Source organism: Neophocaena asiaeorientalis, unplaced genomic scaffold (assembly GCF_003031525.2).
Source record: "Neophocaena asiaeorientalis asiaeorientalis breed wild unplaced genomic scaffold, Neophocaena_asiaeorientalis_V1.1 scaffold102, whole genome shotgun sequence".
Taxonomy (NCBI): Eukaryota; Metazoa; Chordata; class Mammalia; order Artiodactyla; family Phocoenidae; genus Neophocaena; species Neophocaena asiaeorientalis.
The window spans coordinates 4172178-4197857 of NW_020175078.1; the positions used below are offsets into that span (position 1 = coordinate 4172178).

At 37.9% G+C, this 25680-nt stretch overlaps 1 protein-coding gene and 1 non-coding gene across 4 annotated transcripts in view; one reads left to right on the top strand and one right to left on the bottom strand.

The window, feature by feature from the left end:
• The window catches only part of ZRANB3 (zinc finger RANBP2-type containing 3), a 253353-nt gene that overhangs the window by 10421 nt on the left and 217252 nt on the right, over positions 1–25680 (top strand). For 2 of the 3 annotated variants that reach the window (XM_024764099.1, XM_024764100.1), the window contains one exon: positions 12975–13142. In XM_024764099.1, coding sequence (XP_024619867.1) covers positions 12982–13142 — 161 coding nt within the window. In that variant the 5' untranslated portion in view covers positions 12975–12981. Of the gene's footprint in view, positions 1–12974; positions 13143–25680 lie in introns of those variants that run through there. The other variant, XM_024764101.1, reaches the window with a different exon arrangement.
• Positions 6497–6603, bottom strand: LOC112412435 (U6 spliceosomal RNA). Its single transcript, XR_003005803.1, has one exon. It is a non-coding gene; the product is annotated as a U6 spliceosomal RNA (small nuclear RNA).

A 25680-nucleotide genomic window follows, 5' to 3' on the forward strand; every position in this document is an offset into this window, starting at 1 on the left:
TCTTTTGCTTGGAGCATTTAATCCATTTACATTTAAGGTAATTATCGATAAGTATGTTCCTATTACCATTTTCTTAATTGTTTTGGGTTTGTTATTGTAGGTCTTTTCCTTCTCTTGTGTTTCCTGCCTAGAGAAGTGCCTTTAGCATTTGTTGTAAAGCTGGTTTGGTGGTGCTTAATTCTCTTAGCTTTTGCTTGTCTGTAAAGGTTTTAATTTCCCCGTCAAATCTGAATGAGATCCTTGCTGGGTAGAGTAATCTTGGTTGTAGGTTTTTCCCTTTCATCACTTTAAATATGTCCTGCCACTCTCTTCTGGCTTGCAGCGTTTCTGCTGAAAGATCAGCTGTTAACCTTATGGGGATTCCCTTGTATGTTATTTGTTGTTTTTCCCTTGCTGCTTTTAATATTTTTTCTTTGTATTTAATTTTTGATAGTTTGATTAATATGTCTTAGCGTGTTTCTCCTTGGATTTATCCTGTATGGGACTCTCTTTGCTTCCTGGACTTGATTAACTATTTCCTTTCCCATATTAGAGAAGTTTTCAACTATAATCTCTTCAAATATTTTTTCAGTCCCTTTCTTTATCTCTTCTTCTTCTGGGACCCGTATAATTCGAATGTTGGTGCGTTTAATGTTGTCCCAGAGGTCTCTGAGAATGTCTTCAATTCTTTTCATTCTTTTTTCTTTATTCTGCTCTGCAGTAGTTATTTCCACTATTTTATCTTCCAGGTCACTCATCCATTCTGCTGCTTCAGTTATTCTGCTATTGTTCCCTTCTAGAGAATGTTTAATTTCATTTATTGTGTTGTTCATCACTGTTTGTTTCCTCTTTAGTTTTTCTAGGTCCTTGTTAAATGTTTCTTGTATTTTCTCCATTCTATTTCCAAGATTTTCGATCATCTTTACTATCATTATTCTGAATTCTTTTTCAGGTAGACTGCCTAATTTCTCTTCACTTGTTAGGTCTGGTGAGTTTTTTCCTTGCTCCTTCATCTGCTGTGTGTTTCTCTGTCTTCTCATTTTGCTTAACTTACTGTGTTTGGGGTTTCCTTTCCGCAGGCTGCAAGTTCATAGCTCCCGTTCTTTTTGGTGTTTGTCCCTAGTGGCTAAGGTTAGTTCAGTGGATTGTGTAGGCTTCCTGGTGGAGGGCACTAGTGCCTGTGTTCTGCTGGATGAGGCTGGACCTTGTCTTTCTGGTGGGCAGGTCCATGTGTGGTGGTGTGTTTTGGGGTGTCTGTGGCCTTATTATGATTTTAGGCAGCCACTCTGCTAATGGATGGGGTTGTGTTCCTGTCTTGCTAGTTGTTTGGCATAGGGTGTCCTGCACTGTAGCTTGCTGGTCGTTGAGTGAAGCTGGGTGCTGGTGGTGAGATGGAGATCTCTGGGAGATTTTCATCGTTTGATATTACATGGAGCTGGGACGTCTCTTGTGGACCAGTGCCCTGAACCTGGCTCTCCCACCTCAGGCACAGCCCTGATGCCTGCCTGGAGCACCAAGACCCTGTCCTCCACATGGCTCAGAATAAAAGGGAAAAAAGAAAGAAAGAAAGAAAGAAGAAGATAAAATAAAATGAAATAAAATAAAATAAAGTTGTTAAAATTAAAAAGAAAAAATAAGGATTTAAAAAAATTTTTTTAAATAATTAAAGAAAGAAAGAAAGAAGAGAGCAACCAAACCAAAAAACAAATCCACCAATGATAACAAATGCTAAAAACTATACTTAAAAAGACCAAAACAAACAAACAAAAAAGGACAGACAGAACCCAGGGCAAATGGTAGAAGCAAAGCTATACAGACAATACCACACACAGAGTCATACACATACACACTCATAAAAAGAGAAAAAGGGAAATAAATATATATATCGTTGCTCACAAAGTCCACCTCCTCAATTTGGGATGATTCGTTGTCTATTCAGGTATTCCACAGATGCAGGATACATCAAGTTGATTGTGGAGATTTAATCCGCTGCTTCTGAGGCTGCTGGGAGAGATTTCCCTTTCTCTTCTTTGTTCACATAGCTCCCTGGGTTCAGCTTTGGATTTGGCCCCACCTCTGCATGTAGGTTGCCTGAAGGCATCTGTTCTTCGCTCAGACAGGATGGGGTTAAAGGAGCAGCTCATCCGGGGGCTCTGGCTCACTCAGGCCGGTGGGAGGGAGAGGTACGGATTTCTGGGTGAGCCTGCATCAGCAGAGGCCAGTGTGGCGTTGCACCAGTCTGAGGCGTGCCCTGTGTTCTCCTGGGGAAGTTGTCCCTGCATCATGGGACCCTGGCAGTGGTGGGCTGCATAGGCTCCCCAGGGATAGTGGTGGAGGTGTGGATAGTGACATGTGCTTGCAGGTGCTCCTTGGTGGTGGCTGCAGCAGCCTTAGCGTCTCATGCCCATCTCTGGGGTCCGTGCTGATAGCTGCGGCTCATCCCCATCTCTGGAGCTCCTTTAAGCAGCGCTCTTATAACCCTCTCCTTGGGCACCAGGAAACAAAGAGGCAGGAAAAAGTCTCTTGCCTCTTTGGCAGTTCCAAACCTTTTCCCGGACTCCCTCCCGGGTAGCTATGGCGCACTGGCCCCCTTCAGGCTGTGTTCATGTAGCCAACCTCAGTCTTCTCCCTGGGATCTGACCTCTGAAGCCCGAGCCTCAGCTCCCAGCCCCTGCCCGCCTCGGCGGGTGAGCAGACAAGCCTCTTGGGTTGGTGAGTGCTGGTAAGCACTGATCCTCTGTGCGGGAATCTATCCGCTTTGCCCTCCGCACCCCTGTTGCTGCGCTCTCCTCCATGGCTCCGAAGCTTCCCCCCGTGCCCTCCCGCGGTCTCCACCCACGAAGGGGCTTCCTAGTGTGTGGAAACCTTTCCTCCTTCACAGCTCCCTCCCATTGGTGCAGGTTCCTTCCCTATTCTTTTGTCTCTGTTTTTATTTTTTCTTTTGCCCTACCCAGGTACGTGGGGAGTTTCTTGCCTTTTGGGAGGTCTGAGGTCTATATCAGTGTTCAGTAGGTGTTCTGTAGGAGTTGTTCCACAGTAGATGTATTTCTGATGTATTTTGAGGGAGGAAGGTGATCTCCAAGCCTTACTCTTCCACCATCTTGAAGCTCCCTCTGTTGGAAGATGTTTAATCACAGTTTGAATTTCATTACTTGTGATTGGTCTGTTCATATTTTCTACTCCTTCCTGGTTCAGTCTTGGAAGGTTATACCTTTCTAAGAATTTGTCCATTTCTTCCAGGTTGTCCATTTTATTGGCATAGAGTTGCTTGTAGTAGTCTTATATGATGCTTTGTATTTCTGTGGTCTCTGTTGTAACTTCTCCTTTTTCCTTTCTAGTTTAATTGTTTTGAGTCCTATCCCTCTTTTTCTTGATGAGTCTGACTGAAGGTTTATCAATTTTGTTTATCTTCTCAAAGAACCAGCTTTTAGTTTTATTTATCTTTGCTATTGGTTTTTTTGTTTCTATTTCATTTATTTCTGCTCTGATCTTTATGATTTCTTTCCTTCTACTAACTTTGGGTTTTGTTTGTTCTTCTTTCTCTAGTTCCTTTAGGTGTAAATTTATATTATTTGTTTGAGATTTTTATTGTTTCTTGAGGTAGCCTTTCATTGCTATAAACTTCCCTCTTAGAACTGCTTTTGCTGCATCCCATAGTTTTTGGATCATCGCGTTTTCATTTTAATTTGTCTCTAGGTATTTTTTGATTTCCTCTTTCATTTCTTCAGTGATCTCTTGGTTATTTAGTAACGTATTGTTTAGCCTCCATGTGTTTGTGTTTTTTCCGTCTTTTTTCCTCTTATTGATTTCTAATCTCATAGTGTTGTGGTCGGAAAAGATGCTTGACATAATTTCAATTTTCTTAAATTTACCAAGGCTTGATTTGTGACCCAAGATGTGATCTATCCTGGAGAATGTTCTGTGTTCACTTGAGATATGTATGTTCCTATTACCATTTTCTTGTTATTGGTTTGTTTTTGTATTGTCTTCCCTCTCCAGCAGGTTCTTATTAGTTATCTATTTTTTACATATTAATGTATATATGTCAATGCCAGTCTCCCAATTCATTCCATCCCGCACCCGCCTGTCCTTGCTTTTAAAATAATTAGATATTAGATATGGCAGTTTTTTTTAAAGCCACATTAGTGATTTCTAAAACATTATATAATTTTGTAGTTTACTGAAATTGATCTTTTATCATTTTAGAATATTTAATTTTAGTAACAAAATGTGATTTTAATTTATCAAATTTAGTTTGTAGCTTACTGACTGACATTCCATAAATATAGCTATATCAGATAAAACATGTAAGCTGAGTGTATACTGTTATGTAAGCATGAAGTATGTTTAGATATGAAATTTACAAGTCCTGATCAAATCTGAACAGTTTCTGAGACTGAGTATATGATTTTGTGTGTAATCACTGAAGATATTTCAGTAGGTAAGAGACATCTTCATTGACTGCCTTTTTAAACTCATAATCAAACTGTTGTTGTTAGTCTGTGTGTAACTGAGCAGGACCCTATGGGGCCTTCCTGGGACAGACCGCTCCCCTATATCCTCTCCTTTAGCTTCTCTATGAAGTATCTATATAATAGTATCTGATACATGTTTCCTGAGTGGTTTTACAGGGGCTAAAACCCCCAGCAAATGGAAGAAATTAACTACTTGATGACCATGAGTACATAGCCCCAGGCCTATAGGTGCCTAAGGATTGATAATGTTAACCCCTGTGACACGGCCCTGTTACTTCACCATCAACCAATAAGAGAATTGTACATGAGCTGATCACATGCCCTGGGATACCCCTCCCTCAGTGTGCCTTTAAAAATGCTTTGCTTAAACCCATGGGGATTTCAGATGTTTTGAGCACTAGTTGCCCTGGACTACTTGCTTGATGTCCTACAGTAAATGCCATGCTTTCCTTCATCACAACCTGGTGTCAGTATATTGGCTTTACTGCATGTCAGCATGTGGACCCAAGTTTGGTTCGGTAACTTGTGGTTTTTGGATCCATGTACTTCAGAGCAGAGGTGTCCAGTAGATCTCCATATTCACCATTTGTGGGAACTAGGAATTTATTCAAGCTAAATTTGTATTTCCAATAAGGAACTTGGAATTACTTGTGTTAATACTTGGTTACCTCTGTACTTACTTAACTTGGGAAAGGTATTTACTGTGGTTACTAGATTCTAGTCCTCCTCCCTCACCTCTGAACACCTGCTTCCTATTATCAGTGGATGGAAGAACAGAAGGAGTGAGTAATCAAATCTTTTGTCATAGGTCACCCAAGATTTAAGATATTTTATTTTTACAACATTTACTTGTGTCCATGTAGCTAAGTTGCCATAGTAATTAGGATCATTTCCACTAACAATTTTTGTTTGACTAGGATGAATTTATAAAATTGAATTATCTAGATTAACTGAAATTGTTTTTTGGGGTGGGGGGTTTTTGGTTTTTTTTGCGGTACATGGGCCTCTCACTGTTGTGGCTTCTCCCGTTGCGGAGCGCAGGCTCAGCGGCCATGGCTCACGGGCCCAGCTGCTCCGCGGCATGTGGGATCTTCCGGGAGCGGGGCACGAGCCCATGTCCCCTGCGTCGGCAGGCGGACTCTACCCCCCCCCCCCCCGGGAAGCCCTCTGAAATTGGTTTTTTTTTTTTTTTTTTTTTTTCTGAAATTGTTTTTAAGTTGAACAGAAGATTTGATTGTGACTATGTATTAGGAAGAATTTTCCATAGTAGGCCTCGTTTCTAGCTTAGAACTTTCTATGGTATTCTAATACCCTAATATCCTAATGTGGGGCCTTCATCCATATACAATAAACTACCCCGTCTAATCTTAATCACTTTTCAAACTGTGTCCCCATTTTCCCTGCTATAACTTGAACTTGGCTTACTGTCTTTCTGTCTACCTACATGCTGACTTCTACATTCGAATGTACAGCCCAGCTGATGCAACATGTTAGTTTCTTAGTTCCTCTACTGCCATATTTCCTGTCAACTTTATTTCCACACTGGTTCAGCCATGTACTCCAGTGGTCCCACCTTATACTTTTTCATCTCTAGGAACTATTCTACCTCTAGACTGTCTAATCATGGTCCTCGTCCTTTGAAGTTTTAATATAACGAATAATATTGGCTGTATGGTGCCAGGTACTGCTCTAGGTGCATGGAATACACTAGGAAACAAAACAGACAGAAATGTCTGCTCTTACGAAACTTATGCCTTAGTGGGGAGAGACAGACAATAAACAAAACCCATAGTAAATATGTAATTATATAGTTTTTACAAGTTGATGAATGTTATCAAGAAAGAAAAAGTAGAGCAGGGAAGATATAAAAGGGAGTTCAATTTTTTTCTGTTTTTTTGTTTTAAAATTTTTAAACTTTTATTCTCAAAAAACTTAAGACTTATTAGAAGGTCCCAAGAATTGTGCAAAGGACTCCCATATGTCGTTGACCCAGAATCAAATGTTGTTAATATTTTGCCACATTTACTTTAAATTTTTCTGTCAAAAATATGTAACACTTTATGAATTTGTGTGTCATCCTTGTGCAGGGGCCATGCTAATGTCCTCTGTATTGTTCTAATGTTAGTGTATGTGCTGCCCAAGCAAGCACGAGAGTTGCAATTTTAAATAAGGTCGTCAAGTTAAGTGTTCATTGAGAAATTGATATTTCAGGAAAGACTAGAAGGAAGAAAGGGAAGTAGCCATGCAGATATGGGGGCAGTGCGGGAGCAGGGAGATTGGTTTAGGTAGATGGACCAGCTAGTATGGAGTCCTAAGCAGGAACATGGAGGGATATCAGTTTGACAGAAAGGAAAAAGTGAGGTAGAGAGGTAATAGGAATAGGGTAATAGGTGATTGGCAGATTGTAGAAGGGCTTATAAACCATTAATAGAGCTTTTCCCCAGTATAATCAGGAGCCACTGAGGAGTTCTGAGAAGTGATATGATCAGACTTACTTTTTTAATTAGGAGGTAGAGGTGGAGGTGGTAGGGAATGGTGGGATTCTGGGTTTATTTTGAAGGTAGAGCCAACAGGAGATGCTGATGGATTACATGTGCAGCATAAGACAAACAGTGAAGTCAAGGAGTTGGTATGAGCCACTGGAAGGATGGGAGGGGGAAGGCCCTGGATGGAATATAGTTTGAGAGAAAGATCTGGAGTTCATTTTGGCCATATTAAGTTTGAGAGGCCCATTAGACTGCTAGGTAGGTATGTCTGTTTAAATATACGAACAAATCTGAAGTTCAGGAGAGGTGTGATCTCCATATATAAATGTGGGAGTCATTGGCATAGAGGTAGTATTTAAAAGCTTTGAAACTAATGAGATCTCTAAAGGATAGAGCAGAGGATACTAAAACCTGAGCCCTGGTACACTCTAAGAGGACAGGGAGATGAGGAAGAACCAGGGAAAGTTTAGACTGAGGAGGAATGATGTAGGATAAAATCCATGAGGATGCGGTGTTCTAGAATCTAAGTGAAAAAAAAGTGATTTAATGAGGAGGGAATGCTTTCCTAGTAGGTCCAGTAGATGAAGACTGAGAATTCCTTCCTGCTGTCTTCCTTTTACTTCCAATTCAGGGCATTTGTATGTTAAGAAGCCTTCCAAACCCCAAATTTGAAAACTGAGTTCCTCTTATATGTTCCCTCAACACCTAGTATTAATACATTTTCTATAGTATTTCTTCAAAATTGCATCTGTGTTCTATGTTATTATATATCCAGAGCCTCGTGCAATGTCTGTATCATGTAAACACTCAAATGTATTTTTGTAGAATACATGAAAGAATGAAATTCATTAAATGGTTATTTTCTAACTGTAATTCTTTACAGGGCAAATATTCTGACTTTTTAAAAAAAAGTTTTTTTAATTTATATTTGGCTGTGTTGGGTCTTCGTTGCTGTGCGTGGGCATTCTCTAGTTGTGGCAATTGGGAGCTACTCTTGGTTGCGGTGTGCGGGCTTCTCATTGCAGTGGCTTCTCTTGTTGCAGAGCCCAGGCTCTAGGTTTGTGGGCTTCCATAGTTGTGGCGCCCAGGCTTCAGTAGTTGTGGCTTGCAGGCTCAGTAGTTGTGGTGCTCGGGCTTAGTTGCTCTGTGGCATGTGAGATCTTCCCAGATCAGGGCTTGAACCTGTGTCCCCTGCATTGGCAGGCGTATTTCCAACCCCTGCACCACCAGGGAAGTCCTCTGACTATTTAAAATAGATATTTTCACTGGGGTTTAGTCCCGAAGCAGAGATGGAGCATTCTTGTGTTAAAAAGGGAGCAAAGACCCAGTTAGATGTCTTACCTCTGCCACTAGCTACATGATCTTCTTGGAGTTTTATCTTTTTGGTCCCATTTTCCAAAACTTTTAGATTCATTGGTATGGGTTAGGCCAGTGTGTTGCTTTTTCCATTTTTTAAAATTAAAGTTTTAATTTTGAGATCATTGTAAATTCATATGCTGTTGTGAGAAATAATGCAAAGAAATAATGCAGGTACAATCCTGGGTACCCTTCACCTAGTTTCCCCCAATGGTAATGTCTTGTAAAACTATAACACAATATCACCACCAGAATATTGACACCATCAAGATAGAGAAAATTTCCATCCCACAGGGATCCCTCATGTTGCCTTTTTAGAGTCACAACCTCTTCTCTCCTTCCCTACCTTAACCCCTGGCAACTACTAATCTTTTCTACAATTTTGTCATTTCAAGAATGTTTTATAGGGCTTCCCTAGTGGCGCAGTGGTTGAGAGTCCACCTGCCAATGCAGGGGACACGAGTTCGTGCCCTGGTCCGGGAAGATCCCACATGCCGCGGAGCAGCTGGGCCCGTGAGCCATGGCCCCTGAGCCTGCGCGTCCAGAGCCTGTGCTCCGCAGCGGGAGAGGCCACAACAGTGAGAGGCTGGCGTACCACAAAAAAAAAAAACAATAACAGAATTATCTCCTCAAAGTACATAATTTCCCTGACCAGCCATTTGCTTATTTCCAAAATAAACTTCTTGGTAGTATATTTTAACAATATTTGATTCTCCTCAACACAGTTCCACTGTTTACTTAAGAATGCATCAGTAAATTCCTATTGAATTTACCTTGTTCCCAGTAGATTACACAAATGCCATCTTTAGCTTAAAATCTTAAAAGATTGAGAAAACTTTTCTTTATTCTCTTGTCAAGTGTTGCTTATCAAGATAACTGCTTAGAAAATGAGTTCTCCTAAATTTGCTTTCGCTAAATCTCCTTAGCCAATAGTTGTTGTGTTGATAATTTTAGTAACATGATATTAAAAGTTATATATTGCTGGTTCCATCTTAATGCCCCCCCAACCTTACTAAAAGTAAACTAGTATGTATAGATTGAATAAAACCTTTTTTGCTGAATTTCTAAACTAAATCCTCTACAGTTTTCATGATTAGAAAGATGTTTATTATAACTGTTAGTTTCTTGATAATTTAGAAAGAAGATTAAGCCTGAGTCTTCTACTATTAATGTAATGTTGGTTACAGCTGACCTTTTGCAGCACATGAACGTGTATGACTGATCTACATACGTATTTTTCATTATAAGTTTTGTACTTTAGAAAGATATTATAAATGGGAAAGCGCTTTTTACAAATGTCTTTATTTTGAGTATTAACTAAAACATTCCTTTTCTATTAATTAGATTGTACCAGTACATATTTTTAAGTCCTTTATGTATTCAAGTACCTATTTGAATTATCAGTGAGCCAGTCACACCATAATTTTAGTTTAATTGAAATTTTTTCTAAACATTTCTGTTCTATTTTAGACATCTTCCATCTTCATATTTAAATAATTATTTTTTCTCTTATTTGTTACTCTATTAAAACATTTTTTTATTAAGATGGCTTTAGTTTCATTGTTTATTTTTACTAATATAGTATCTGATTCAGTCCTCATAAAATAAATCATATAAGTTGCAATGTGACCTCAACATAGCAGATATTTTTTTTCTTGGAGTATTTTAAAATTTTTTTTACAACTTAAAAAAAGCAAAGATAATAGGTAGTAGAATCGTTTTTGTATATTTTTCTTAGCTTCTTGCCAGTGTTCCTCACTAAAATTTGATGTCCCTTGTCCTACTCACTCTGAAGGGCTTCTGGAAAGTTGACATGGCTCTTTCTAATGCTACTACCCTTAACAGGATAAATTTCACTTAATCCCAACTCCTCTGAATTTTGACTTTCTAGATTGAAGTCTGGAATGGGTATATCTGATTAGCAAAATCAATAGCTATAAGGAAGCCTGGGAAAGCAAGAATCTGGTATTTCCAGCTTTATTATCGGAAGGTGATAATCTGACTCCCACTCATATTTGTAATGTAAGGAAATTTCTAAACATAACAGGGGTCCCAGATGTTGGGTGGCTGCAAAAAATGATATAAGTTTACTATCTCTAGGTGGCTCCCAATATATGTATTCACTCTTGTGCTCTACCTAGAGTTCCAGACTCATGTTTTTTTCAAGTCTATTTGGCATATCCACTTCATATCTTACAGTCATCTCAAACTACATAGATTGCTAAAGGATTTGTTGATTTTTTTTTCTCCCCATCCATTTGTTCGTTAGCCTTTAAGCTCTCAGTAAATTGCACAACTCCATCATGCTAAATATATCAATACATCTTGATTTCACATTTCCCTTATTCTCCACATGTACTCCATCAGCAAGTCCTGTTTGCTTTACCTCTGAGACATTTCCCAAATCCAGTTCCACTGCTAAAGATGATTTTTGCCATGTCTTTTGCAGCATGCTAATAGGTTTCTTGCTTTCATGCTTTCCCCCTTCTGAACCATTCTCTATTCTCTCTCTCTTTTAAAAAATTTTTTGGCCACACTGCACGGCTTGCAGGATCTTAGTTCCCCGACCAAGGATCAAACCTGTGCCCCCTGCATTGGAAGCACAGAGTCCTAATCACTGAACTGCCAGGGAATTCCCCCCATTCTCTGTTCTTTACTCAGTTTTATTATTGCTATTGAGAAGGTGCTAGGGATGCTGACTCATTGGTGCTTATGAGGACCTTATCAGACAAGTGTGAGTCATAAATCATCTCTTATATCCAGTTGCCATTGAGGCGGTGGGGGCTTTGTGGACTGGCAAAGTCCTGTAGGAACATTTTCCCATGCCTTTCTATTGATAGCTTTGTCCTCCTCTTGTAGTTTTTGAAATGTAAGTCAGATTGTGTCACTCCCCTTCTTAAAACTTTCCAGTAACTGCTATCCAGTATGACTTTCAGTGAAGAATGAAATGTTCTACGTTCTATTTGTGCACCGTTCAGTGTGAGGGCCACTAGCCATATGTGCCTATTGAGCACTTGAAACATGGTTGATGGAGGAACTGAGGAACTGAATTTTTAATGTAGTTAAATTTAAATAGCTACATCTGCCTAGTAGTGTATTTGACAGCACCTCTCCTTTGGATTCCCTTCATTCTTAAAGTGGAATCCAAAGTCCTTATCAAGGACTTCTATGATCTGACTCTTGGTTATCTCAGTAACTTCATCTCATATCATTCTCTTCGTTGGTCTAACCACATTGGCCTCTTCTCTGTTTCTAGAAAACACTAAGCCTTTTCTCAACTCAGGGTCTTTTTACTTATGCTGTTTGCCTGGAGTGCTCTTCTTTCAACTTTGAACCTGACTGGTTCTTTCATATCCTTTAGACTGTAGACCAAGACCAAGTATCACCTAAGAGTGGCCTTACCTTGTCATCCTGCCTAAAGTGGCCATTACCCTCTTAAGTTTCTTCATAATACTTGTACTATACTGTAATTAATCTTGTTTATTTATTTGTTTATTTTCATCTCCCCCTCAAGAATGTTAGTTCTGTGGGGGTGTGATCCTTGGTTCTCTAGATTGTGGCGTGTAGTACTTATTTGTTATTAATAAATACTGGTTGAATTCTTGAGATTCTTAAACATTGTACACAGAGGTTTATTACTTTTTCAGGGGAGAGGGAGGCTAAAGTTTTATAAGTCTGCAAATAATTGAGAATTAAAGCAAATTTGTTTTAAAAATGAGATTATATATAAACAGACGAATGGTTCAATCTAAATACCAAGTGTTATTATTAGAGAAGCTTTATAGTTCAGTGACTTAATAGGACTTTTCTTCTTACAGCGTTCTAAGAATTTACTGATATATGAAATTTTTATGTGGTGGAAAATTAAAATTATAACTGTGGAAAGCCACTGGTGAGGAAAGTGCTAATCAGGCAGAGTTGTTTCTTTTTGAATTTTATTTTATATTTCTTTTTGAATTTTATTTTCTTTTTTTAAATACAGCAGGTTCCTATTAGTTATCTATTTTATACATATTTATAAATGTATATACATTTATATATATGTATATACATATATAAATGTATATGTATATACATTTATACATGTATATATGTCAATCAGGCAGAGTTTATACTGTGGATTCAAGTGATTAAAGAATTCATTTTAATATTTAAAAGTCAATCTCATTCAATAATATTAAGTTAATTTAATTATAAATTTGGAGTTGATGCCTTTGCTTAAAAAAATTTTTTTAATGCAATTTAACCTCATTCTTAGAAAATCTAGTATAATATGAAAATGAACACCTATTAAAGGATTAATTATAAAAGGATTCATCTTTCTGTAACAAATTCATCCCTATTTTAAAAATTATTTAGTTTGTAAAAATCTAGTTGATTTATAACTTTTTAATGATACATTTATTGCTTAAAATGGGTATGGCTACATCATGGCTGAATTAGAAATACAAATGAAGTAGAGTATGCTGGTTCTTAGTGCATTAAGTAATTGCTTTTGGACTCAGTGCTTTGAATTTTCTTAATAGCTTATTCTGGGAACATGATTTAACCAATTTATATCTAGTATGTCAAGGCTATTGATAAGTGCTTTCATATTATTATTTATGTTTAATTCTCTAATACACTTAGTAATATCTATTTCCCCCACCCCTCCCTCTTGTGATTTTTTTGTTTTTAGGATCATCATGCCCAGAGGTCATGACATAAAAAAGTCTCTTACACCTCAGATTTCTTGTTTGACAAGTGAATCTTATAAACAGCTGGATTTTTTGCCTGACAAACTAAGAGCAAAGCTGCTTCCCTTCCAGAAAGATGGCATCACTTTTGCCTTGAGAAGAGACGGCAGGTAAAGTACTTTTTTCAAGACATGCTAAAATGCTAAATCCCTGGCAAGTGAATAGAAAAACAAAGCTTTGTGGAAAAAAAATCTTTTTGTGTATACGTAGTCTTCCCCGTTTTTTTTTTTTTACTGGATCATGAAATAATAATTTCAGGATATATTTTATTTTGCCTTCATTCTTGAATGATACTTCAGTTGGCAATACAGCTCTACTTTAATAGCCTTTTTTTTCTTAGCACCCTGAACACTGTTTTCTGCTGTCTTCTGGCTTCCATAGGTGCCATTAAAAAGTGTGCTCTCGGGCTTCCCTGGTGGCGCAGTGGTTGAGAGTCCGCCTGCCAATTCAGGGGACATGGGTTCGTTCCCCGGTCCGGGAAGATCCCACATGCCGCGGAGCGGCTGGGCCCGTGGGCCATGGCCACTGAGCCTGCGCGTTCAGAGCCTGTGCTCCACAACAGGAGAGACCGCAACAGTGAGAGGCCCATGTACCGCAAAAAAAAAAAAAAAGTGGCTCTTGAGTCTCAAAGTATTATCCTACAGGTGACTTATTGATTACAAAGAGAAAAATTACACTTAAAATGGTCAAGGTTGGTATCTCCGATAATGGTACAGGTACCGGCATAATGTGGTACACAGAAGGTCTATAACTTTCTTTTTTTTTAAGTTATTTATTTAATTTATTTATTTTTGGCTGTGTTGGGTCTTCGTTGCTGCACACGGGCTTTCTCTAGTTGCAGTGAGCAGTGCGTGTGCCTCTCATTGTGGTGGCTTTTCTTGTTGCGGAGCACGGGCTCTAGGCATGTGGGCTTAAGTACTTATGGCATGCAGGCTCAGTAGTTGTGGTTCGAGGGCTGTAAAGCACAGGCTCAGTGATTGTGGCTCATGGGCCTAGCTGCTACATGGCAAGTGGGATCCTCCCGGACCAGGGATCGAACCCGTGTCCCCTGCATTGGCAGGTGGACTCTCAACCACTGCGCCACCAGGCAAGTCCCAGTGTATAACATTCTTACGTGGTGTTCTTCCTAGAAATATTTGACCTGATAATCCTGAGGAAACAGTCAAACCAGTTCAGCATGTGGGACATTTTTTCAGGACAACTGACCTGATCTCTTCAAATGATTAAATGTCATGGAGAACCAAAGGAAGTGGTGGGAATGTTCTAAATTGAGAAGCAACCTAAGAGCTAGAACAACTGAAAGTAATGCATAAACCTTGATTAGATCCTGAATAAGTAAAAAGAAAAGCTTTAAAGGTCACTTTTGGGTTAACTGGGAAAACTTCATCTGGACTCTATTAGAGTGCTGTTATTGAATTAATGTTGATTACCTTAGATGTGGGAATGGTGTTATAGTTGAATATAAGAATGTTCTTGTTCCTGGGAAATGCATGATAAAGAATTTGGGGATGAAGAATCCTGCTATCGGGCTTCCCTGGTAGTGCAGTGGTTGAGAGTCCGCCTGCCGATGCAGGGGACACGGGTTCGTGCCCCGGTCTGGGAAGATCCCACATGCCGTGGAGTGGCTGGGCCCGTGAGCCATGGCCGCTGAGCCTGCGCGTCTGGAGTCTGGGCTCCGCAATGAGAGAGGCCACAACAGTGAGAGGCCCGCGTACCACAAGAAAAAAAAAAAAAAAGAATCCTGCTATCTATAGCCTATTTTCTACATTTTCCCAAAAGGGAAAGGCATGTATATGTTTAGAGAAACTTTGAGGAGGTCAGCCAAAATATTAACAGTGTGAACACTTGAGTGGTACAAATGTATTCATTGTATTATTCTTTTTGACTTTTATGTGAGTTTGAAAATTTTCAAAAAAAATGAATCAGTCTAATTTTCATTTCTTTGTAAACTAACTTTTATCTGTATCTGATTTTAAGATTTTCTCTTTGTCTTTGGAGTTTTGCAATTTTGCTATAATTTATTCTATATGTTTTTTTTTTTTTTTTTGCGGTATGCGGGCCTCTCACTGTTGTGGCCTCTTCCGTTGCGGAGCACAGGCTCCAGATGTGCAGGCTCAGCGGCCATGGCTCACGGGCCCAGCTGCTCTGCAGCACATGGGATCTTCCTGGACCGGGGCACAAACCCATGTCCCCTGCATCGGCAGGTGGACTCTCAACCACTGCGCCACCAGGGAAGCCCAGTTTTCTTTTTATTTATCCTGCTTGAGATTGTTGTATGTTTTTAATCTGAGATTTGTGCTATGTTGATTCTGGGAAATTCTCACTCTTCAAATATTGATTCTTACCCATTCTCTTTATTTTCTTCTGCTGCTACTCCAATTAGATTTATACTTGTCCATTTCACTTTATCCTATGCTTCCATTAATGTCTCATATTTTCTGTGTCTATCTGGGCTACATTATGGCTGTTTCATTGTTGTTGTTTTAAATGGGCTTGACCAAAAAGTTCATTCGGGTTTTTCTGCAAGATGTTACAGAAAAACCCACACGAACTTTTTGGCCAACCCAATAAATATTTATTTATTTTATTTATTTATTTGGCTGTGCTGGGTCTTAGTTGCGGCACACAGGACCTTTGTTGCCACGTGTGGCATCTTTTAGTCGTGGCATGTGGCATCTTTTTTTTTTTTTAGTTGTGGCATGTGGGATCTTTAGTTGAGGCCTGTGGGATCTAGTTCCCTGACCAGGGATTGAACCTGGGTACCCTGCACTGGGAGCTTGGAGTCTTAGCCATCGGACCACCAGGGAAGTCCCTATGGCTGTTCTTAAGATCTCTCTTATAGTTTATGATTCAGCTTTTTAATCTGTTAACTCACATATTCAGCTTTAAAGAACTTTTTTTTTTTTTTTTTTTTTTTTTTGGCACCTCTCCCGTTGTGGAGCGCAGGCTCAGCGGCCGTGGCTCACAGGCCCAACCGCTCCGCGGCATGTGGGATTTTCCCGGACCAGGCCACGAACCAGCGTCCCCTGCATTGACAGGCGGACTCTCAACCACTGCGCCACCAGGGAAGCCCCCTAAAGAACTTTTTTTAATGATGAATAACATATGGAGAAGTGTGTGCAGATCATAAGCATATAACTTGAAGAATTTTCACCGTATAGCCATCACCACAATGAAGAAATAGAACGTTACCTGCATCCCAGAAACCTTCCTTTTGCTTTTTCCCAATCACTACCGCCTCCCTCCTTTCCAAAGGTAACCACTATCCTGATTTCTCACACCACAGATTACTTTTAGATGTTCAACTATGTTAATTGTAATCATCCATATGTACTCTTTTTTTAAATTTATTTATTTAATTTATGTATTTTTGGCTGCGTTGGGTCTTCGTTGCTGTGTGCGGACTTTCTCTAGCTGTGGCGAGCGGGGGCTACTCTTTGTTGCGGTGCGCAGGCTTCTCATTGCAGTGGCTTCTCTTGTTGTGGAGCTTGGGCTCTAGGCACGTGGGCTCAGTAGTTGTGGCGCACGGGCTTAGTTGCTCTGTGGCATGTGGGACCTTCCCAAACCAGGCTTGAACGCATGTCCCCTGCATTGGCAGACAGATTCTTAACCACTGTGCCACCAGGGAAGCCCCGTATGTACTCTTTTGTGTCTGACTTTTCTCATTCAACATCATTGTGAGATCCTTCCATGGTGTAGCATGTAGTTGTAATTGGTTCATTCTCATTGCTATATAAAATTCCATTGTATAAATATACCATAATTTATTTATTCATTCTACTGTTGATGAGCACTTGGGTTGTTTCTAGTTTGGAGCTCTTAAAAATAACAATACTATGAACATTCTTAGACAATTCTTTTGGTAAACATATATACACATTTCTGTTGTGCATATACCAAGAAGAGGAATTGTTGGTCATAAATATGCATATATTCCACTAAGTAGATGCAGCCTCTGTTAGTTTGTCAGGGATGTCATAACGAAGTACCATAACTGGGTGGGTTGAACAACTGAAATTTATTGTCTCACGGTTCTTGAGGCTAGAATTCGAAAATCAAGGGGTTGGCAGAGTTGATTCCTTCTTAGGACTGTGAGGGAAGGATCTGTTCCAGGTCTCTCTCCTTGGCTTTTAGATGCGTATCTTCTTCCAATGTCTTTTCACATCATCTTCCCTCTATTTGTGTCAGAAATTTCCCTTCTTATAAGGACATCAGTCATATTGGATTTGGGCCCACCCTAATGACTTAATTACTGATTACATCAGTAATGACCCTATTTCCAGATGAGGTCACTTTCTGAGGGACTGGAGCTAAGACTTCAACATATGAATTTTGGGGGACACAGTTCAACCCATAACTTGGCCAAACATTTTTCAAAGTGATTTAACCAATTTATACTTGTGTCAACAGCGGATAAGAGTTCCATTTGTACCACAGCCTCACCAGTACCTCATATTGCTTATCTTTAGTGCCATTTTAGTTATTCTTATAGGAATATAGTGATATCCATTGACTTTTCAGGTACATTTTTCTGATGACAAATGAAGCTTAACACCTTTTTGTATGCTTATTAGCCGTTTGGATATCCACTTATGTTAAGTGCTTGTTCATGTCTTATCCATTTTTCTCCTGGGTTATCTGCCTGCCTTTTTCTTATCATTTTGTAGAGACTTATCAGATTTATATTCTGGATGGGTCTTTTGTATCTGTGTTGCAAATGATTTTTCTCAGGCTATGGCTTGCCTTTTCACTCTCTTAATTATGCCTTTTGATAAGCAGACATTCTCAAATTTAATGTCCTGTTAAATATTCTTTATTGGTATTGTCTTTTATGGCTGACACTTTTTGCATCCTATTTAAGAAATCTTTGTCTATTACAAGGTTGTGAAGATAATTTCCTGTGTTTTCTTCTAAAAACTTTTTTGTCTCTTTTTTACATTTAGATCTACAACCTACTTGGGTTTTTTGTTTGCTTGTTTGTTTGGCCTTTTGGTTTGTGGGATCTTAGTTCCTTGACCAAGCATTGAACCCGAGCCCTTGACAGTGAAAGTGCGGATTCCTAACCGCCAGTCCGCCAGGGAATTCTCTACAATCAACTTGGAATTGATTTTTGTATATGTTATAAGGTAGAGGTGATGGTGGATTGATTGGTTATATTTATTTATTTACTATTGTATATGGAATATAATTGAACCATCACAATTTATTTATTTATTGGCTGTGTTGGGTCTTCGTTGCTGTGCGAGGGCTTTCTTTACTTGTGGTGAGTGGGGGCTACTCTTCATTGCGATGCATGGGCTTCTTATTGCGGTGGCTTCTCTTGTTGTGGAGCACGGGCTCTAGGCATGCGGACTTCAGTAGTTGTGGCACACGGGCTTCAGTAGTTGTGGCTCACGGGCTCTAGAGCACAGGCTCAGTAGTTGTGGCACACAGGCTTCGTTGCTCTGTGGCATGTGGGATCTTCCCGGACCAGGACTCGAACCCATTTCCCCTGCATTGGCAGGTGGATTCTTAAACACTGCACCACCAGGGAAGTCCTATTCTTCCATTTCTTTAATTGCCCTCCAGTTACTTCATCTCAATTATTCTTTTCCTTATTTCTTTTTCAGTAATTTTTTTGTAATTTTCAATATATAGTTCTTTCACATATATCATTGACTTTATTCCTAGGTATTTAATATTTTTGGTGCTGTTATAAATGGTCTTCCCCCCGCCTCCTACTGATTTTAAGGTTTTCTCTTTGTTCAGCTATCCAAAATTTTACTATGATGTGCCTAAGTGTGGTTTTCTTTGCATTTATACTTAATCTGTGGGCTGATATCATTCATTAGTTCTGGATAATTCTCTGTTGTTTTCTCTTCAACTGTTATTTTTGCTCATTCTTAATACTCCTTGCCTTCAGTTATACCTATGTTAGACCTTTTCTCAGTGTCCCATATATCTCTTATCTTCTTTTTTTGTATTTTCTTATTTTAAATTTCTCTGCTTCAGTTGGATATTTTTGTTTATCCATATTCTTGTTAACTAATACTATCTTTTGCTGTAAGTTAATCTATTGGATTCTCTTAAGGAAGAGACCATCACTCAAAACATCTTAAACCAAAGCCCACACAATATGTCTGACACAGGGAATTACCTGGCGGTTCCTTGGTTAAGAACTCTGCACTTTCACTGCTAAGGGCTGGGATTCAATCTCTGGTTGGGGAACTAAGATCCCGGAAGCCGTGTGGCATGGCCAAAAAAAAAGAAAAAGTCTGAAACAAAGAAGTTGAATTTATTACTTGCTAAGCAAGGGAGAACTGTCCTCCTTGGACATGGCTCTCCAAGCAAAGCAAGGAGTTAGTATTGTATCTGGTTTGGGAGGAAGTCTGTAGACTGTAAAAAACAGGAGTGTTTAATGACTTGATGAATTTCAGAGTATAGATGAGAGATTAGCCGACTAATGTCAAAGAACAGTCACTGTTCCTTTCTTGAAATTGGAGAATAGGAACATTTTATTTTCTGTTCTTAATGTCACGTAGTGTATTTTTAAGCCCTAGAATATCCAGTTTCTATCTGCCTCGTTATGATGTTGGTATCTTGTTTCTTGCCAACTTTTAATTTCATCTCTTATTTCTGTAAATATCTAGAATATACTTATTTTACATATCTGAAGTGTTTTGGAGGCTAATTTACCTTTTGTTGTTATTGTTGTTCATGATAGCTTATTTCCCAATGTATTTGCTAATTAAAAATTTTTTGTTTTAATAATTAGGTAATTATTTTTGTTGTTATTGTTGTTCATGATAGCTTATTTCCCAATGTATTTGCTAATTTAAAAATTTTGTTTTAATAATTAGGTAATCTTAATCTCTGGGAATTTTGAGAAACCTAAATAGTGAGTAGATTCTTTTAGGAAGGACTTACAAAGTTAAGTCTTTGGTTTAAGGTTTTCCAGGTCACATAGGCAGTATCAAATTCATTTTTAGGTAGGCTTATGATTATGAATTTTGATCATTAATTTTCTCCCCATGCCAAACCTTAAGTTTCCTTATTGGCTTTAAAAAAATTTTAGGTATAATTAAATTCAGTAAAATGCACAGATTTTAGCTGTACAGTTCAGTGAATTCTGATATATGTATACTTCTGTGTTTTCAAACACGTCAGATACAGAAAACTTCCATCACCCAGAATAGGCCTCTTTTTAGTCAACTCCTTCCCCTTGAATTAGGCAACCACTGATTTGATGTCTGTCACCAGAATGTATTGTTTTGTGTTAGTTACTTGATGCTCTCTTAATTTTTTAAAGAATTTATTTAATTTACTTACGTATTTTTGGCTGCGTTGGATCTTTGTTGTTGCTTGCGGACTTTCTCTAGTTGAGGCGAGTGGGGGCAACTCTTCCTTGCGCTGCATGGGTTTTCTCATTGCGGTGGCTTCTCTTGTTGCAGAGCACGGGCTCTAAGCACGTGGGCTTCAGTAGTTGTAGCATGCGGGCTCAGTAGTTGTGGCTCGCAGGCTCAGTAGTTGTGGCACATGGGCTTAGTTGCTCCACGGCATGTGGAATCTTCCCGGACCAGGGCTTGAACCCGTGTCCCCTGCATTAGCAGGCGGATTCTTAACCACTGCACCACCAGGGAAGTCCCTCTCAATATTTTTTAACTTTTTACTTTGAAATAATTTTAACTTATAGAGAAGTTATTAAGAAAAGTATAGAAATAACTTTCATATACCTTTTATCTAGTTTAATTTTAAACATTTTGCCACTTTTCCTTTACCTTTTTTTAACATTTTATTTTATATTGAAGTATAGTTGATTAACAATTGTTAATTGTGATAGTTTCAGGTGTACAGCAAAGTGATTCAGTTATACATATACATGTATCTATTCCTTTTCAAATTCTTTTCCCATTTAGGTTGTTACATAATATTGAGCAGAGTTCCCTGTGTATCTGTCACTGTATCTGTCAGCCTCTCACTGGTGGTATTAATTTTGATTGCTAGTGAAAGTGTTGTAGTTTCTCTACCACATATATAGTTACTATTTTTCCCTCGCTCAATTGTTGCCTATTTAACAAACAACTAACATGAGATGTTAAGACAATGCAAATATGCTTCTCCTTATTTGATTTTTTCCTCTTGGATTTGCATCCATAGATGATTCTTGCTTAAAATAATTTTTGCCATGTAGTTGTTAAAATGTTGATTTATTGACTGGCATTCTGCTTTAAGGAAGAGCCCTCCTCTGCCCAGCAATCTCTTTCTCTCTCTCTCTCTGCCCATCCATCTGTCCTTCCGTCCTCAGTATGGGCTCATGGAATCCTATATATTGAATGAGTTATAATCCCTTACTCTACCATAGCTTACGTTTGTCTTTTTTGGAACTTGGTATGAATGGAAATCATATAATTTATGTGTGTCTGACTTCTCTTGTTCAACATGTTTTTGAGATTCATATACATTTTTTTGATCTCTGAATGTAGGACAGTTATTTTATTCATTCACTTGCTGACAGACATTTGGGTTGGTTCTAATTTAGGAGTCTTATGAATAAAGATGGTATTAACATTCTTGAACAAGTCCTTTTGTGGACATGCTTTCTCCTGCTACATTTTAGGGTAGGTATATCTGTTTACCTTTGTAAGAAAACTGCCCAACTTTTTTTCCACCCCATCAGCAATATATGAGAGTTCTCGGTGCTTGAAGTCTCAGCCTATATCATTTTAGCCATTTAAAATTAATGGATCTTCATGTGGTAGCTCATTGTATTTTAATTTGTGTTTTCCTAATGACTAATGATGTTGGCATCTTTCCCTGTGCTTATTGGGTGTCTATCTATATGAGATAGTTATATCTTATATTAATGTTTTACCCATGTTTTAGTTGTTGTCTTTTTTTTTTTTTTTTTTTGGCCTCACTGCATGGCTTGTGGGATCTTAGTTCCCCGACCAGAGATTGAACCTGGGCTGTGGCAGTGAAAGCACTGAGTCCTAACCATTGGACTGCCAGGGAATTCCCGGTTGTTGTCTTTTTACCTCTGATTTGAAGGAGTTTTTTTTATACTCTGCATAAAACACCTATGCCACATACATGTGTTATGGGTAGTTTCTCCCAGTCTATAACTTGCCTTTTACTTTTCTTCACATTATCCTTTGATCAACAGAATTTTAGAATTTTGATAAAATCCAGTTAATCCAGTTCTTATATGGTAATGCTTTTTATGTTGTCACCAATAAGTCTTTTTTACCCTACAATCACAAATATGGTCTCTTATATTTTGTACTGGAAGTTTTATAGTTTTAGCATTTGTGTTTTGATATATGATTTATCTCAAATTAATTTTTGTATGTGGGGTGAGAAGAGAGTTCTAGGTTCAGTTTTCTTTCACACTGATATCCAGTTATTCCAGCACCATTTGTAGAAAAGTCTATATTCTTTTCCATAAGTTACGTTGGTGCCCTTGTGGCACAGCAATTGACCATACATGTATAAATCTACTTCCTGTTGGTTTCCTTTTGCTTATATCTCTCTTTCTATTGTCACCCCTTTTCCACTTTCATTTATGTTGTAGCTTTCTTAGGCTCATGTTTTGTTTAGGAGCCTCACTTCCACTGTTCATTTTGTGTAGATCTAAGACCCTATTCCTATTGCTCTGCTTGGCTGTTAAATCTTAAGGTTCCTTGTTGATGGTATCTGTAGACACCTTCATTGTGACCCATGGCTTTATTACTCACCTGTTACTCTGGGTTTGACTTTCTCTTTTGTTTCTGGTCATTGTAAATCTTTTTTTTACTTTTCTTCAGGCCAGCTTTGCATTTTAAAATATAGTATTTTATCTAATTTCCATATTTCTAGGTATTTGCAAAGGAAAGGGCTTATAGAATAACTGAACCACTATAGTACTGGGAGCATGAATTTTACTGTTAAATCTTCATTTGGGATTATACTCCGTGTCATTCATTATATAATAGCCTTATTATAAAATTACTTTCCTTTTGTACTCTAAATTTAATCTTGTATAATTAATATTCCAACAACTATTTCTTTCTCACCAGAATTTTTTTGTAGTGTACTTTTAACCATCTTTCTATTTTCAACATTTTTGAGACACTTCCTTTAGATGCTTTTTAAAATTTCAAAGTCAGATTTCACTTTGTGATTCAGTTTGTCTTTTCTCGTAAGTATTATTAAGCTTACTTTCATTCGTTGACATTAGAGCTATGTTTGGTCTTAATTCCATCATCATAGTAATTGTTACTGTTTCTGTTCCTAAAAATATGTTACTATATAATCACTTTGTGAACCACCAAATATATTACTATGTGATCCAAGTTTTCTTCTGTTTAGTATGTGCTTTTAGTAATTTGAAAGGTATAGACTTTGAATCCACTGGTAATCTTTATAACTATAGCTTTGTATAATATACTTGTATCTCCATTTTATTAGGCAGTGTTTTCTTATTCCCAGTTATGTGTAGTGATAGTTGGTATGTTGCCTTTTTCTCTTTCTATCCTTCTTTCTCAGCACATCATATTAATTGGTTAAATTATTCTTCTGATGTTACCTTTGTATTTTAAAAAATATTTATAATTTATTCTACAATATACTTAGATTATTTTCTTTACCAACTTTATGTTTTTATTTTTTTTTAATTTGGCCACGCCATGCGGCTTGTGGGATCATAATTCCCTGACAAGGGATTGAACCCGGTCCCCGACAGTGAAAGCGAGGAGTCCTAACGACTGGACCGCCAGGGAATTCCCCTTTACCATCTTTAAATGATCTTTGCCTTTTTCCCCTCTTACCTCTTGTTAGGTATGTAATTTCGATGTTGTTGTTGTCTGTAACTGTTACATTCTCTTCTGTATGCAGATTATTTAAACCACTAAGTGATTTCATGCCTTCCCTTCAGTCCATTTTGTTTCTGCACAGTGTTCTTTGGTTGAAGTTATCTCCTCAAAGTTTTTCAGGACTAAACTAATGGGAAACCAATTCCCCAATTTCTTGCATTTTAAAAACGTCTTTACACAGAGTTTATACTAAATGACAAAGTGGCTGGGTAAGAAATTCCTCAGTCTCACTTTCTTTTCTGGCTGATGTTGTAGACATTGCTCCACTGTTTACTGTAGACAAGCTGAGGGCCGCCTGGGTTTTTTGTTTTCTTCTTAGGGATGATTGATTTTTTTTGGTTTCACTACCCATTTTGGCAATCCAGTACTGGAATATGTCTTGGTGTTGATGCATCTATATCTCTTTCTGGATGGGCTATATTATTTTAATGTCCAGTTTACACTTTTCTATCATTTCTGGGAATTTTTCTTGAGTTACATGGAGAGCAGTTTTTCAGGGCTTTTATTTTGGTTTTCTTCTTTGAAGCCATCAAGTATGCTTATGTTTTTTGATTCATTTTGGTCTATCATCTCTATCCTTTGTATTTTCTTTCATAATTTATTTTTTCTCTAAAACACTTTTGGTCTGTTCATTCCCTTTGAAAATTTTCTTTCAGTCATGTCCTATGTATACTTTCCTGTTTTTTTAGCGGTGCCTATTCTCTTTTCTGCTTCCATTTGGTCTTTATTTCAGTGGTGTTTATTTTTCTTTTACTTCTCACACCCGTCAGTTCACATTTAATTTCTTTGTTTTTTAACATAACTTCATTAAGTTTCTGTACCTCTACTTTATATATCTTGTTTTATAGAGGTAATTAAAGTTTAAATTTGTGGCACACTCTTTAACTATGATTTTCATCTGCTTCATAGGTACTTTTTTCTGTGTTTTTCCTTTTGATTTCCATTTTGTTTCCTTCTTATATTCATAGCATCAATTTTTTTAAGAAATTACTGCTCATCATTCAATAAGGAACATTTTTCCTGAGCCTGCTATTTGTGAAAGATCACCTCAGAGAGGGCTACAGTAATGTTCTAGACTAAAACCTATTCTCTTTACGACACTATTTTTTTAAATTATTTATTGTTATTTTTATTTATTTTTATTGAAGTACGGTTGATTTATAATATTGTGTTAGTTTCAGGTATACAGCATAATGATCCAGTATATTTGCAGATTATATTCCGTTATAAGTTATTATAAGATAAAGGGTACAATTTCCTGTGCTATATAGTATATCCTTGCTGCTTATCTAATTAATATATAGTAGTTTGTTAATCTCATACCCCTAATTTGTCCCTCCCTCCTCTCTCCCCTTTGGTAACCACAAATTTATTTTCTGTATCTGTGAGTCTGTTTTGTATATACATTCATTTGTATTATTTTTTAGATTCCACATATAAGTGATATCATATAGCATTTGTCTTTCTCTGTCTGGCTTATTTCACTGAGTATAATATTCTCTAGGTCCATCCACATTGCTGCAAATGGCAATATTTCATTCTTTTTTATGGCTGAGTAATATTCCATTGTATGAGAGAGAGAGGGTGTGTGTGTGTGTGTGTGTGTGTGTGTGTGTGTATCACATCTTCTTAATCCAGTAGTCTGCTGATGGGCACTTAAGTTGCTTCTGTGTCTTGGCTATTATAAATAGTGCTGCTATGATCATTGGGGTGCATGTATCTTTTTGAATTAAGTGTTTTTGTTTTTTCTGGGTATATTCCCAGTAGTGGAATAGCTGGATCATATGGTAGTTCTATTTAAGGTGTAGTTAAGGTAGTT